This window comes from Canis lupus, chromosome 19 (genome assembly GCF_011100685.1).
Source record: "Canis lupus familiaris isolate Mischka breed German Shepherd chromosome 19, alternate assembly UU_Cfam_GSD_1.0, whole genome shotgun sequence".
Taxonomy (NCBI): Eukaryota; Metazoa; Chordata; class Mammalia; order Carnivora; family Canidae; genus Canis; species Canis lupus.
In genome coordinates, this window is record NC_049240.1 from 54680190 (window position 1) to 54696449 (window position 16260).

The window sequence follows — 16260 nt, forward strand, 5'->3', positions numbered from 1 at the left end:
ATTTCATAAAGTAACTATGAAATAAACAACTGACAGCTTTGTCAAATGTGTCAGATGTCCACAAATAACCTGGAGGAAATTTTTTGAGATGTCCACCTTTTTTTTGCCCCCGAAAAAAACTTAAAAGCAAAAGCTAGTCTTGTTCCCTTAGGTAAGTATGATGGGAGTTGGTCGGAAAGTGTGGTTCCAGATGTCACTTGTGAGCATGATCAGCTCGTATTTCCAGGTGTGGGCACATTTCCATATATGCAAAATCTCCCCTATGCCCAGAATCTGGTAAGTAGATTATTCTGAACATTTAATCCATATCACGCTGTAGGTCGTCAGCTGGTTGAAGCAAAGAGGAAGTTGCCCCTTTTCCCCTATTGCTATGTGGAAACTGAAATACAGAGTTTTCAGGACTTTCCCTTATCTCCTCTGTCCCTTGGATCAGGAGGGCTGGCAGGTGGGGAGGAAGGTGGTTTTAGAAGACAAAGTAAAACCTGCCTTTACCCCACGCCGTGTTCTTCGGAGAGTTTAAAGAAAGGCAGAAGTGGGAAACAGCGCTCTTTCTTTTCAGTTCTAAATCCCACATAATTACATGAAACTGAACGTAAAATATTCCCTCCTCACGCTCTCCTAACGATGCTTTGTGAAGTCATAATAGATTTTGCCAAGGACTGATTCACCTACAGTGCGGCTTTGGTTGTCGCCGCATCAAACACTCGGCTGTCAGAGGCCGTTTTTGTCATCTTACCTCCACCACCTCCTCATATTCTTCGTCATCTGCCATTTTCCCGGAGTAGGGGTGGCACCTACAGACTTCTCAGGTCGCAGACAAATGAGAAATACATTAGAATCTGCCCCTGGGACTGATCAGAACATCAGAACAACAGAACTTAAGACGTGGCCGCGCTACACATCCATCGCTCCTGGTGGGCTAAGTGAGAGGGGGGATCCGAGCAGGTGTCAGAACTCGGGCCCCAGGGCCTTTCTCCGGACCCTCAGCCACATGCGGGGGGGGGGGGGGGGCGTCCAGCTCCACCAGCAGCTTAGCTCGCCGTGGGGAAGGAGGTGGAGGCGACAAAGCGAGAGGGTTTGGATCCAGAGAAACGCTATTTAAATCGCTAAATGCTTGCCGACAGACACCTTTAAGCGAGAGTCCTAGTTAAAGGGAGGTGGGCCCGGCTCCCAGAAGTCAGTTTTGGGCCCGCGCCGGGTGCTGCGAGGGTGCGTGGCCTCTGCCCCGCTCTCGCACCTGGATCGCACGGGACAAGCAAATCTGTCAGTAGCTTTAAAAGAAAAACAGAAACCTCAAGGCGATGGGGTTATTCTTGTCCCAAACACCATTGGCTTCTATGGATTTTCTCTTCCGTGTCCGTGGCTCTTCCTCAAACCTGAAAAACAAGACACGTCTGAAGCGCGGCCGGACCGGGCCTTGGGGCCGAGCTGCTAATTCGGGAGCTGGGGAAGGGCCTCCGGGCCTCCGGGTTGTCACCAGGGAGTGGGACGCGCTCGATCAAAGCGGATGACGGCCCGGAGCAGCTGTCCCCAGCGTGGCCCGAGCTATTTGCCGTGTAAACCAACACCGGGCGGCTGCTAGGCTGGGAACCGCGCCCTTCTGCGGCGAGGCCCAGGACGGATAAATATAGGCAGCCGGACCCAGAGCCCTTTTCGTACTCATATTTAGAGAAAATTTAAAAAGGCAAACATTTTTAAGATTCGGTCTGTTAGGCGAGGAAGCCCGCCGGGCCAAGCAAGCGGGGGCTCGCCAGGGCCCGAGGACGCCCACAGCACAGGCAGACGCCCGTGGGCCCGGGGCGGCAAGGGCCACGGCCTCGAGGGGCTGAGGTCTCGCGGGTCACCCCGGCCAGGACAGCGAGCTGGAACTCCCTCCCAGGGAAGCTGCGGGACAGAACGCTCCAGCCAGAACAGAAGGAGAAGCAGCGCAGCAGCCCTACCTGTCCTCCGCACCTCGACCTCCCCGGCAGGCAGCAAGGCCGCTCCGACTCTCCCCTCCCGAGAGCCCCGGGCAGAGCGGCGCGCCCGCCCGTTATCACCCGCGCCGCAGCCAATCACGCCCGACTCGCTCGAATTTCAGCAGCTAAATATACCGCGTGAGCTTCAGAAAACCACCTGTTCATCAATTCCACCAAAGGAGAAAGGGTAACAAACTGCTTGCCCAGAACTATTCGAAGGTGATGGAATTGCACTTCACTTCCAGCATCTGGGCCCCAAGTTTAGGTTTGATCTCTCGTTCCCTGCAACCCTGCTTAATGCCACATTCGTGCAAAAGAATCTAGGATAAAATAAGCACGTCTTTGAGGGGCTGTGACCCTTCTGTGGCTGCTTTCCTGAGGTCACTTGCTCCCTCTTGTACAGCTCACCAGGTGAGCTACAGGTAAGTTATAGGCGCAAGGAAGGAATAAAATCCATGAAACCCCAAGTTGGCGAAAACAATGTTTAAAATCGTGAAAAAAAGACGTGACAGTTGGAAATACTTGATGTGACCCTAGATAAGCTGGCAGCGGAGCGAAATTAGAGAGAATAGGCTCCATCCTTTTTCTGTTACTAGGCCAGAAGGGGATGCGGAGACCTCACCCGTTATCTTCTCCCTCCCTGGTCAGGCCGCCTGCTAGCAAGACCGAGCCGCCTTCCGATCTAACCGGGCTTCTGATTTTCAATTTAGTCCGGTGGCTTCTAGAGGCAGAGTGTGAACACAAGCACAGAAGGGTTCAATTTTCAAACAGCAGAAGCAGATAAAATCTAAATCAGTCAATTACTAGGAGAAGGTAATACCCTATTAGGTGAGTCTGAGTGTGTGACAGCGAGTTTATAAAAATTACCCAGCAGTTTTCCATCTGAAGACAATTTTCACCGATTTAGTCTCTCTCTAAACCTCCGTACTAAAGCAAAACCCCTGTGGGTCACCGGTTTCTTGACATGGGTTTAAAATTAATAGTTGTAATAGTTCTTTTTTAGCTAAACGTTAGGAAGCGTTGCCACATTTCAAACATATGTACCTCTCCACCTTCTGTGATTCAGATGGTGGTAAATAAAATTGAACAGCATTTTTATCATCTAAACCAATTAAACTTTGTTCACTTCCTATGTTCTCACAGGTTTTACGACCAAGGGATATGTGTGTAGTAGGACATCATTCCATTGGCAGATGTCAACTAGAACTCTTCATTGTGTTTTAAAAGATGGTGTTAAATTGGAAAAGAATTCAGGCCCATTTTCTTCTTCTTTTTAATTTTTAAAATTTTTATTTATTTATTCATGAGAGACAGAGAGAGAGAGGCAGAGACGCAGGCAGAGGGAGAAGCAGGCTCCATGTGGGGAGCCCGACGTGGGACTCGATCCCGGGTCTCCAGGATCACACTCTGGGCTGAAGGCGGCGCTAAACCGCTGAGCCACCCGGGCTGCCCTCAGGCCCATTTTCTATGACACATAGTATAAAACCATATAAAGTAGAAAAATTAGCATAGACACTCGAATGCTAACCTGGAACTCTGTCCCCCAGGCATGAAAGAGCCAGTCTATATTTCTGTCCTATCTATGACCTTCCCCGTGGAAAAAAAATAAATGACCCCTGATTTATTGATGGGTTCTTATCACATGCCTTGCACGTAGTAAGTGCTCCATAAATACTAGCTATTATTATTTTTATTATTATACTTAATATTTATTATTTTATTTGATATATTATCTAGTTAATAATAATCAATATTATTATTTAATCATTATAATCACCATTTTAAAATATTTTATTTATTTATTTCAGACAGAGAGACAGGGTGAGCAAGGGGAGGGCAGAGGAAGAGGGAGAAGCAGGCTCCCCGCTGAGCACTAAGGCCCAGGCACACCTGAGCCAAAGGCAGACGCTGAACCGACTGAGCCACTCAGGAGTCCCTTATTACCATTTTACAACATTTTATTGGAGTCTTCATGCTTTACTCTGTATTAGACTGAAATATTGTGACACTTCTGAAATCAGACAGTAGTTTGTCCAGGAATTTATGAACCAATAGCAGTTTGACGATAAGCCTACACAATTGACCCGGAGCAAGGCAGGGTGAGGTGAGGTGAGGTGCCAGGAGCAGAGTTTCAGACGACGCGTCCCTAAATGTCAGACGACAGAAGTATCATGTCTGGGGACCAGAGCAGGCCTGACGCAGAAGATGGCACTGGAACAGAGCTTTTGTCTTTGCAGTTGCTTCTTCTTCTTCTTCTTTTTTTGTTTCTTTGAGATTTATTTGAGAGAGAGAGAGAGAGAGAGAGAGAGAGAGAGCATGCACAAGAGGGAGACCCAGAGGCAGAGAATCTCGTGCAGACTCCGTGCTGGGCGTGAAGCCCATCTCACAGCCCTGAGAGCAGGACCTGAGCCGAAATCAAGAGTCAGAGGCCGACCTGACCAAGCCACCCAGGTGCACCTGCTCTTGCAGTTCATTCTATTTTATTTATTATTTTAATCAAATCATATCTGTGTATCATTTAAGAATCTAATAGTTTTTGTGAGGCTTGTTCCTAAATTGACGCTCCCTGTTCCCACCATTCCTCTAGTTTCTCCCTCCACGGAGACCATCGTTTTAACTCTTTTACTTTACTAGGAACCTTTCATTATTTGTCTGTACACATTTAACAAAACGTCTCTGTTACTCTCTTCTGGTATTTCTGAGATCTCACGGGCACTATCTGTTCAGTTCCCACCTCGGGATGTGAGGCTTTACAGCTCTTCCCTACGCACCCCCACTCTTACCAGACGCACGCCTCATCTCAGCCCAGCTTCCTCCCCAGACGTCCTCTCTACTTGTGGAACTCAGAATTCAATGCTTACGATTGGCAAAGGCTCTTCACAGAGGAACCCCATACACTAGGATTATTTTTCTTTTCCTGCACAAGAGTTTGTTTTTCTGCAAATTGGGATTTCTCTCCTTCTCTTTCTCTCTTTTCCCTTGGCTCAACTCTTCTAGACAAGCAATCCTCAACAGGACTTTCTGCAGCGCCGAGAACGTTCCATACCAGTGCCATCCACCACGGAAGCCACCAGCCACAAGTGGCTACTGAGCATTCAAAATGTGACTAATGTGACTGCAGAACTGAGTTATTCTGCTTTTTATTTAATCTAACCCTAAACAACCACACGTGGCTGGGGGTGGCGGCCCTGAACAGCGCAATTCCAGAGACGGATCACGACTATCTCACACCTTGTGTCCGACTCTGCTCTCAGGGTTTTCAGTGACCTCAGGCAGCAGGGCATCACGTACCCACCTCATCCTTGATCTCCGGGAGCCTTCTGTTCCGTGGGCCCTCGTTTCCTCTGTAGCCGACACTCGGCCCTCATCTTGGTCCCCCCTTCACTGTCATTCTGGGGGATTATGTAGATGATAATATAAAAAAAAAAATCCCATTTCTCTAATGTTTATTGAGTATGTTCAACGTACCAAGGACTAGTCTCGGTGCTTCCTTCCCACAGCATCATTAGTTGACCAAGCAAGATACATGCTCCGCTTCTTGCTTATTAACAAAACCACATTTTAGTTTGGCACAAAAATATCTTCATTTAAAAAATACGCTCCTCCTCAAATCCCTAAGAGTTAGGAGTAAACCATGTCACAGTTTTGCCAGTAAGATAGAAGTGTCAGTCTAGAGAATAAGGCTTCTAGGAAAGGTGCAGGCTTACTGATGTGTAGGGCCGATCGGCTGGCATGTACGGTTCTCCTCTTGCCTTTCTTCCCTTCTCTGTGCCTAGAACCTGGGTGTAATGTCTGGGACACAGCAGCCACCTTGAGACTATGAGTAAGTTGTACAGTAAGAATGGTAAAGCCAGAAGGAGACTTAGCCTTTAATGACTTCCTTAGTTCTTATATTTTTGTGATTATTTTATAGCTTAATGAGTTTTGTATATGATTTTACAGATGATTATATTGTGATTATTTTAAATTACCCTACATTTTACATATCATTTTTTTCTATTTTGCACTTTACCAAATCCTAATGAAATGTATTATTTTTTCATGCTTATTGGTCCTTTGCAACTTTCACTCTGTGTGTTGCCTGCCCACATCTCTTTTACATTATTTACAGGCATTCTTCATATACTATGGATATTAGCCATTTGTGTCTTGTAGACATTGTGAATATTTTCTCCAAGTTGTTTGTTGTATCTGTGGCCATAGAGATGTTTTAAATTTATTTGCAGTCAAATTTGGCAATCCCTTCTTTCCAGTTTTGACACTACCTATTGAATGAATTGAATTTGGAATTTGAATTTGAACTATTATTTTTGGCACCCCTTGAAATAGCATGTATGTCTGTCTAGTGGCTTTCGTGTTTTTTCTTGTTTTCTTTTTTACTTTCTGGGTTTTTATTTTTTACTTCGATTGTGAGGCATAATAAACAAAGAACTATATAAATCTTATGTGTGCAGTTTAGCAAACGATGGTAAAATAAGCATCCATATAATGACCACTCAGGTACAGAAAGGTCATTTCTATCCTGACCTTGATGGTAATTATTTCCTTGCTTTTATTTTTAGTTTTACCATGGCCTGAATGCATTGCTAAACAATATAGTTTAGTTTTGTCTGTTTTTAAATTTTATATAATAGATTCATGCTATATGCGATTTTATAACTTCACTTTTTACTTACTATCATGTTTGTTGATTATTATTTTGTTGTTGTTATTATTGTACAATATTCCACTGTATGACTACACTTCCTGTTTACCCATTCTACTGTTGAGGCAGAATGGAGTATTTCCAGCTTTTGTCATTTAAGAACAAGATGAAATGAACAATCTCGCATGTGGATTCTGGTAGTCGTAAACAATTAAATGATGAGAGCATGTAAGTAAGAAGGAGTATGCTCATCTTCAACCTTAATAAACCGTGCTACCTGCTTTCCAATATTGGTATCAATTTACATTCTCACCAGTTGTGTGTCCTCCTAACTTGGCTACCACATGAGATAAAACTTTCTAAATTTTGTCTATCTTGTAGGTGTGTAATGGATTCATCTTGTGTTATTTATTGATTTATTTTTCATCTTGTGGTTTTAATTTGCAATTCTGTGACTTGCTGGTAAAGTTGAACTCCTTTCCATATGTTTATTAGATATTTGGGCGTTCTATCATTCTTTGAGAAGTGTCTGCTTAATTCTGTTGCCTATTTTTCTGTTAAGTCGCTGGCCTTTTGCTCACTCATCTATAAATCCTCTTTTTCCAGCTAATAATCCTTTGATAGTTAATATGTGTTGTAAATATCCTCACCCTCTCTTTGTCTTTTTATTATTTTCATGCTGGCATTTGATGAACAGGAGTTCTTAATTTTCATGTAGTCAACTTCATCAAGGTTCTCCTTTGTGACTAGGAGAGTAAAAATCCTTCTACCAAAAGGTCATAAAGATATATATACTCTCCTAAAAGCCTGGACTTTTACCCTCACATTTAAGTCTTTAATTTACCTGGAAATTATTATGTTCTTGGATATGATATGAACGAGAGATTTTATTTTTTGCATGTGGATAGCCAATTGTGCCAGCACCTTTTACTAAAAAAATCCATTATAGCTCTTTAGTATGTTTTGATATCTGTAGGGTAAGCTGCCCTCATTCTTCTAAGATTCACTTGACTATTTATACTTTCATTCTTTTAGAAGTACTAAGAAATAGCTTATCGAGTTTCATGAAAATTATCCTTGGATTTTTTATGATTGCATTGAATTCATGGATTTACTTTGTAAGCATTGACACTTTCATACTTCAATCTTCCCATCCAGATCCTTGTCTACATCCATCAGCAAAGTTTTATATGTTTTCTTTATATAGATCTTGCACAATAAGCAGGACAAGTGAATTCCTAGGTATATTAAGCATTCATTTTCACTGTAAATAAGATTTTGTATAGAATTTCTAAGAGTACTTATCAAGTTTTTTTTTGTTATTATTGATTTATCATTTATTATTAACTTTTTCATGAAATTCATTAGGATTTTGAGAAAGGTGAATATAAATGTGGGTGCTCAGTCAGCCATCTTGAATCCCAAGCATGGACATAGCATTTGGAGCAAATTTTGGATAGGACTTGAAGAGCTAGAAATGACAGGACGAAGAGCATTCTAGGCTTATGGATAGTATGAGGAATCACATAAAGGGGGGAAAGTGTGCAGCATATTTGGGGAATGAAGATCAATCTGGTTTAGGTCAAGAAAGAAGTATGTGGAGATGTAATGGAGGACTATAGAGTAGAAGCTCGGCTGTAGAGGACCCTGAATGCCTAGCTAAGCGGGAGAAAGTGATACAGACGGGCATTTCAAATTATTTATTATTTATTTATTTATTTATTTATTTATTTATTTATTTATTTATGATAGTCACACAAAGAGAGAGAGAGAGAGAGGAGAGACACAGGCAGAGGGAGAAGCAGGCTCCATGGACCGGGAGCCCGACGTGGGACTCAATCCCGGGTCCCCAGGATCGCGCCCTGGGCCAAAGGCAGGCGCCAAACCGCTGAGCCACCCAGGGATCCCCCAGACGGGCATTTCAAATTGCTCCTCTCTTCTACATGGTGTAGAGCTGTCAGTCACACATTAGCAGAGTGGAAATACATCACAAACATATATCGTACAGCATAGAATTAAACATACTCAATGTGGGACATGCAGATCCAGTAACACAGCAGGATATCTAGATATGAATAAGAGCTTTCTCAAATTATCAAAACGCCCAGGTGTTATCCACCTTCCAAAATCTATATTGAACACAGTAAGTTTCACCAATGTTGCACACTCATCTAAATACTTGTACCTCTTCCTACTGATGTTGCCTAAAGTCAGACACCACGAAAAACACATAAACTTGAAAGAGGGAGATTTAAAAATGCTGAATTACCCTATGACCCATTCCCCTGATTTCTTGTAGGACTTAGACATAGGCTTGTTTTCTGTGTGAGCTCTTATTAAGTTTTATTGCAGGAGAGTCCTGACTTTGAGGCAACATGCCTCTCAGTCTCTGCCCTGGAATGAGAACAGGCAAGGATGTTTTGTGTGTTTTGCTTCTATTCTTCTTCTCCACAGTCTAATCTAAAATTGTTCTTTGAACCCACTATGCCTGGGATGCCTGGGTGGTTCAGCGGTTGAGCACACCTGCCTTCTGCTAAGGGCGTGATCCCGGGATCCAGGATCAAGTCCCACATTGGGCTCTCTGTGGGGAGCCTCTCTCTCTCTCTCTCTGTTTCTCATGAATAAATAAAATCTTTAAAAAAAAATGAACCCACTATACCAGTTATTCAATGGCTATGGAATAAATTATCAGAATCTACAACTTTTTGCCCATCGCCAGTGCTACTTCACAAATGAATGTGGCCTCAAAAATGCCAGCCTTACACTGTGGACTTCTAAGGAGTTTCCAATAGATATAAACCAGCAAAGCTGATTATCTTGGGTGACTTTTAAGGCACAAGTACCTCCAACTGTCCCCTCACACACAAATTGTATGTGAATATGTGCATGTGTGCCCATACATATGTGTGTACATGTGTGTGTGTCTGTGTGTTTCCCCAGGAAAAAAGACTTCCCAATTACTAGTTTGAATATATAAGTCTTTACATTGTTGTTAAAAATAAGGCCTAATGTTCAGAAATTATCCATGATGTCTATTTATGAATATATACACGTGTATGTAAACGTGAACATAGAGGCAGCCACACAATTTACAACATAGAAGCTTCCTCTAGCTCAGATGATAGTTTTTAAAACTGAATACATATTTCCGTGTGCATTGGATTTCATACAAGCAGGTCTGGGGAGGAAGCTGTTGTTTCACTCCTAGGTAGCAAGAGAAGCTGTACAGAGGAGGTGGCATTTTATGAGGTCCTCTATATGACAAGCCAACCCACCTAGGCCATCTTTAGACAATGACTTACGAAATAGTTCTTTTTTTTTTTTTGAAAAAATTGAAAATTGAATCAATTTGAAATTGATTCAGTAGTTCTTAACGCTCTGCATGAATAATGAGCAGTCTGGAAATGCCTAACTCACTCGACAGAGTTTGAACTAACACCGAACTCATCTTTCCATCATTGTCACTGAGGCCAGAACAGATTGTTTTCCAAGGAAGAAAATGAAAATGCGAGAGTTTGTCGTTTTTGTGGGTGGTCGGTCACATAACAGTAGAGGTTGGACTGTTCGACAATATAGCAAACATGGGCAGGTAGATAGACGACCATTATCCCATCGATTCCCCGTTCAGTTTAGTCCCAGGAAGATCCCTAGTGTTCAGGTCTGTTGTTGAAATCCAGTTCATCCCAGACTGGACAGGCAAGCTGACCTATTGAATGTAAGAGGTTTGGAAATCACCAAAAAACTGCGCCAATTCTATCGTCTCCGGTGGCCTCAGCTGTACCTTGGGGACAGCCAAGATGGCGCTTTGGGCCTGAATTAAACAGACATCTTCAGATCCAAACGGAAGCCAACTTGCTAGACTTTTGCAATTATTATTTCGGTAGACAGCTGCCCAGAGTGGGCATGAGCTGGGACCTGGTTAAACTTGAGGACAGTTTTTTGTGAAAAGGAAGCCACGGTCCCTGGGTGGCTCAGTCTGTTGAGTGTCCAGCTCTTGGCTTTGGCTCAGGTCATGATCGCAGGGCCGTGAGATCGAGTTCCACGTCAGGCTTTGCACTCAGCAGGAAATCTGCTTGAGAATCTCGTTCTCTTCCTCCGCTCCTCCCCACCCTCCCCTTGCTCTCTCAATCAATAAATAAATCTTTAAAAAAATAACAGAAGCCTGGCCCCATAAGGCCTCTTTGTGGCTTCCTTTCCCTATAAGTAAATAAGGGAGTCAGGACTGGCTTTTCCCAGTACAAGTTCCTGAGAATCATTAGTCTCACAGCTTGGTCCACGAGAAGAGGGTTCCATTGCCGACGGGTGTGGGAAATGCAGAGCGTGACAACCCTTCTCTGAGACGTGCAGGCGCACTCACTTGTGACGGCTCCAAGGAGCAGAGCCACAAAGCGAAGAAAGAACCGTGTTGGCTTCTTTTTTCATCTGCATGACTAATACATGCCCACAGAACAGTGTCTTTGAGTAACAGCAGTCAACTCCACCCCATAAAATACAGTTCGTGAATCCCTACGTGACCGCTTGTCCCAGTGGCAACCCCGGATCTGCCTTGGTCTAAACCCAAAGGCTTGGGGCGGCACAGAGAACGCTGGCACCCACGGCCGGGCAGGGCCTGTTTGCCGTCCTCCCTGTCTCCAGCCTGCGTGCCGTGCAGTTTACGACTAGACGATGTGTTACTCTCACTCCCCGGCTTTGGGACTCATTTTCCTCATCTGCAGAATGAGTGAGCTGCGTGCCCCTTTCAGCTGTGTCACGGCATGAGCTATGTGCCCGCGTGTGAGGTTCACTTCAGACCTTGCCCTCTGCACTGGCCCGCTGTGCGGCCGAGTGACAGGCACCGCAGCTCATCCTCCATAAATAGATGTCCCATATCTTGGGTCTCAGGATGAATTTATAGCTGAAGATTGACACGGAGTAACTTTCAAACAAGACCAGTTTGACCTCCAAGAAAAACTACTTTACACTATTTTTAAGCCATTAAATTACATTACAAAGCAACTATATATATATTTTTTAATTTAACAAATACAAATAGCGGTCCTGATGTTTCTTTTTAGAAAAGTTGAAAGCTGAACAATACCTAACACTTTCTCTGGGCAGGAAGACATCCAAGAGGCATTTTTGATGTACTGAGAGCTACCCCGGGAGCCCCTGGGGTTAATGATGACTTTTTACCTAGAAAATTCCTACTGCTGTTTCCTTTTGCTTTTTATGAACAGCGATAAAAATAAAACCCTTCGGGGTGATTTCTTGATTGGTCACACCTATACCGACACCCCCAGGAGTTTAACAAGCAGCAGAGACGTTTGGTTTCTGGGCCATTGTGTTTAACCCCCGGTGGTGACAGAGCATCATTCCAAGGGATCTCAAAAGGAATCCAGGGCTGCAGAGACAGGAGGGGCTGCAAATGCACCTGAGGTGCCCAGGGGGCGAGAGGGTGACCTGAGTCAGGGCACTCTCCGGGCACATCCCGCCCAGAACCCGGCCCTCTTAGCGCTTTGTGACTGCTTCTACTTTCTGGAACCAGCAGAGAATGTTCCTCCGACCGGGGACAGCTAAACAAGCGTCCTACATGCAGAGAAGAGGAACTCGGACATGCCCCCCGAGCACCCTCGGAGAAGCCGGAGGAGCCCCCTGCCCGCTCCCTCCAGCTCGGTTCTCCTCAAGGACTGTTTGTGCAGGTGCACCAGGAGGAGGTGAGCGCAGACTCACAGACGGGCGCCCCCCCCCACCCCCAGGACACCGGCCGCAGCCCCCGGAGCCGCAGCTCAGGACCCAGGGGCCGCCCGGCAGCTGCCGCCCGGAGCCCCGGAGACCACGAGGCCTCCATCCGCACACCCGACGGTCCCCTGCACCCTGCAGTGCACCCACCGCCCGGTGGCACCTGCCCTTCCCCACGGGAGCTGCCTGCACTTAGAGCACCGCCACCGAGGTCCCTCCCCGCTCACGCCAGGCTCTTCCTATCCCACGGCCGCTCCCCAACACGAGCAAGGGAAGTCCCCAGAAACAGGTGGCACCGCAGAGGGGGCGTGGCTGTGAAGGGAAGCCTCCCCTGCACCTGCCTGGGTCTCAGGAGGCCACTGCGCCGGGGAGTCACAGCCTCACGGGCTCGTGGACCCGCCTCGCCGTGGCCCTCCGGCGCCCCTGCAGCCCCGCGTCCCAGCTGCTGCGTCGAGGTCCCTCCTAGGACTTGGGTCAACACGAAAGCACGCTGCCCTCTAGGACACTGGCTCTCAAAGTGTGGTCCCAGGACCGGCAGCCCTAGGATCAGCCGGGAACTTGCTAGAATCGTAGATTTGGAGTCTTGCTCCAGCCTCTGGAATCGGACGTTCTTGGGTCGGGACCTAGCCTCCCTATTTTCACGGGCCCTCCGAGCATCCCACAAGATTCGAGAAGTTGGAGACCTACCTACCCTTGCAGGAGGTGTGTCCTGGCACCCGACCCTGCTGTGGCCGTGACGACGTCCTGCTCCAGCTCCCACTCGGCGCCCACATCCACGCGGCGCCCGAGACCGCAGCGCTGCCCGTACACCTCTCCCACGGCAGCTGCTCTCCCCCGTGGCCTCCGCTGCTCGCCGCTGGTCCACGCAGCCTCCCCGCAGGCCCCCCACCTCTTCTCCATCCGCCACCAGGCTTGCGTGTGTAAAATGCACGTGTGTCACATCCCCAGCGCTTCAACCCCTCCAGGGCCCATCTCTGAAGGCACCGTGGGCACCAAGGGGCGAGGCTGGAAGGCACGTCAACCTTGGCCGGGCTCCCGGGCCCACGGGCCCACGGCGGGGCTCTGTCCGGGAGGGGAGTGGGGGGGCCGGAGCTAGGTCTTTCCCTGCTCCCGAAGTCTGCTCAGGGGCCGTCGGGCCCTGTGGCTCTGGCCCTTGCTGCGCTATTCTCTTCGGCTCCAGGATTTCTCCCGAGAGGAGTTTTCCCTCGGCGGCTGGAGATAAATGCTCGCGCGTTTCTCTATCACGCGGGGCTGGCGGGGGCTGAAATGAGAACTTTCTTTTTTTACTAAGTTCACGTATCTATTTAAGCGACCTGTACACCTGGGGTGGGGCTCCAACTCCCAACTCCAAGATCAAGAGTCCCCTGCTCGTCCGTCTGAACCAGCCAGGCGCCCCTCGAATGAGAAAATACTTTTAATAAGCTTCGAGAGCTATGTTGTGGCACCGATTAATTTGCCAGTTGGTAACACCAAGTGTCCTGCCCTGTTTACGATGTTGCCAACCCTGCTCAACATTTTCTAAAAATCATTGTTTTTAAAGCTTTTACCTATCTGACAGTGAGCCAGCGAGCACAAGCAGGGGGAGTGGCAGAGGGAGGTGCAGGCTCCCCGCGGAGCAGGGGGCCCGGTGGGGGCTCGATCCCAGGACGCTGGGGCACACCCGGAGCAGAAGGCAGGTGCTCACCCACTGAGGCCCCCCCTGGGGGGCCCCACAGTTCTTTTAGGGTCCAGGCTGTGGTCCTTGCAGCAGCCCCAGGACACTACTGCACCAAGTGACATGTTCCTGTTTCAGTTACAGCCCCAGCCTCCCTTGGGCCAGGGCGCCGGGGGCAGGGGTCCCCGCTCCGCACCACGTGGTCCCTCACAGGCTACAGACCGCAGGGGTGGGTTCACCTGTAACAGGACACAGGCCCCCCCGGGATTTGCCGGCGGGTCCAACGCCACCCCAGCCCCCCGCTACTGAACCACCCTAGGCTCAGTGAGGATGCAGAGGCGGCAGGTGCCAGATGGGGGGGGCAGCCACGGCCCTGGAGGACACTGTGCGGCCTGGACACGCCCCCCCCCCCCCCAGCCCTGAGACACACGCAGTCCTTGGGTCTTTTAAAATAAAAGTAAGTCGGGATCCCTGGGTGGCGCAGCGGTTTGGCGCCTGCCTTTGGCCCAGGGCGCGATCCTGGAGACCCGGGATCAAATCCCACATCGGGCTCCCGGTGCATGGAGCCTGCTTCTCCCTCTGCCTGTGTCTCTGCCTCTCTCTCTCTCTCTGTGACTATCATAAATAAATTTAAAAAAATTAAAAATAAAATAAAATAATAAAATAAAATAAAATAAAAGTAAGTCATGGGGCAGCCCGGGTGGCTCAGTGGTTTAACGCCACCTTGGGCCCAGGGTGTCACCCCGGGGTCCCAGGATCAAGTCCCCTGTCGGGCTCCCTGCATGGAGCCTGCTTCTCCCTCTGCCTGTGTCTCTGCCTCTCTCTCTCTCTCTGTGACTATCATAAATAAATTTAAAAAAATTAAAAATAAAATAAAATAATAAAATAAAATAAAATAAAAGTAAGTCATGGAGTCTGCTTCTCCCTCTGCCTGGGTCTCTGCCTCTGTCTTTCTCTCTGTGTCTCTCATGAATAAATAAATACAATCTTAAAAAAAAAAAAATAGTAAGTCACAGACCATTGGCCGCCTCACTGCTTTGCCTGTGAAACAAGTCCTTAAAAGTAAAAACGAGTGTGACTTCGTGTTCAGCACACATCCGGGCAACAATTGTCCGCTGTTGGTGGGTTTGCTCCTCTCTGATCATTAAGCACACGTACGTGTGCGTGGGTGTGTGTGGTCATTTCTGGTGTTACTGTCAGCACCGCTGGATGTGACACACTGTGACCTTGACTGTGCGGCTGAGGCGATGATCATTTGGTTGGAAATAATCACGTTATCATCCAACACGTCCGTCACATAAAGAGGAAATTAATAAGAAAAGGAAAACAACAGTGATTCTTTAGATCGTTAAAGGTCACGGGTTTCAAGGCTGGACATTTAAAATTCCTGCAGGCGTAGTGCTTCGAAGATATCCCGTGTACACCTCGCTCAGAGAAAAGCTGTATTTGGTTATTTATCCTTAGATGCAAATCGAGTTATTTGTAACAGATCCGTGGAGCCTTGAACACTGGAACCACCGGGTCCACCTCAAGAGCTGCCCAGGCGTCGGCTGGGGAGCGGGGGGACCGTGTGCTCACCGTCTGTTGCCCATGTCGCCCTGAGAGACGATCCAGAAGATCCAAGCACTCGGGGTGACCTGCGGGTCGGCTGCCAACAGGACAAACACCTCCTGCCACCCTGTGAGGTGCCCGTGGCGCAGTCTCTGTGCCTCCAACTCAGTGGTCCGAGCCGCGGTGGGGCTCAGGTCACCGTCCCGGTCACCGTCCCAGATCACTGTCCTGGGTCACTGCCCCGGGTCACTGTCCCAGGTCACCGTCCCAGGTCACCGTCCCCCAGGTCACCGTCCCAGGGAGGCGCGAGCCTGTGGGGCCTGGCATCCCCGAGGGTGCCCTGCCTGGCGGGCTCTGCTGGGCGCTGTCTGTGCCCTCCTGCCTGCGGCTCCTGCGCTCGCTTGCCCGCTAAGAAATAAAGAAATCCTTAAGAGAGACAAAAATTAGGGGCGTGTTACGTAAAATCAACCGTACATAGCCCTGAAAGGAACACTTTTCTGTCCGACATCTGAAACAGGTCTTCGTGGCCGGCGGGGGCGGCCTTCTGCCTGCGGCCCAGGGCGTGACCCGTCCGGGGATCGAGTCCCGCGTGGGGCTGCGCGCGTGGGGCCTGCCGCTCCCTCCCCTGGGCCTCGCCTCCCTCTCTGTGTCTCATGAATGAGAAACATCTTAAGGAAACCGCGTGAGGAGGAGGATGTCCGTGTGGCGCAGGGCACGAGGCGCGACTCGCGGTC

General features: G+C 48.0%; 1 protein-coding gene across 1 annotated transcript in view; it reads right to left on the reverse strand.

Moving 5' to 3' along the window:
* Window positions 1-2052, reverse strand: part of NEB (nebulin) — a 200311-nt gene extending 198259 nt beyond the window's left edge. The window contains 3 exon segments of the mRNA XM_038565199.1: window positions 737-801; window positions 1293-1376; window positions 1941-2052. Coding sequence (XP_038421127.1) covers window positions 737-772 — 36 coding nt within the window. The 5' untranslated portion in view covers window positions 773-801; window positions 1293-1376; window positions 1941-2052.
* Between the last annotated feature and the right edge of the window lie 14208 nt (window positions 2053-16260).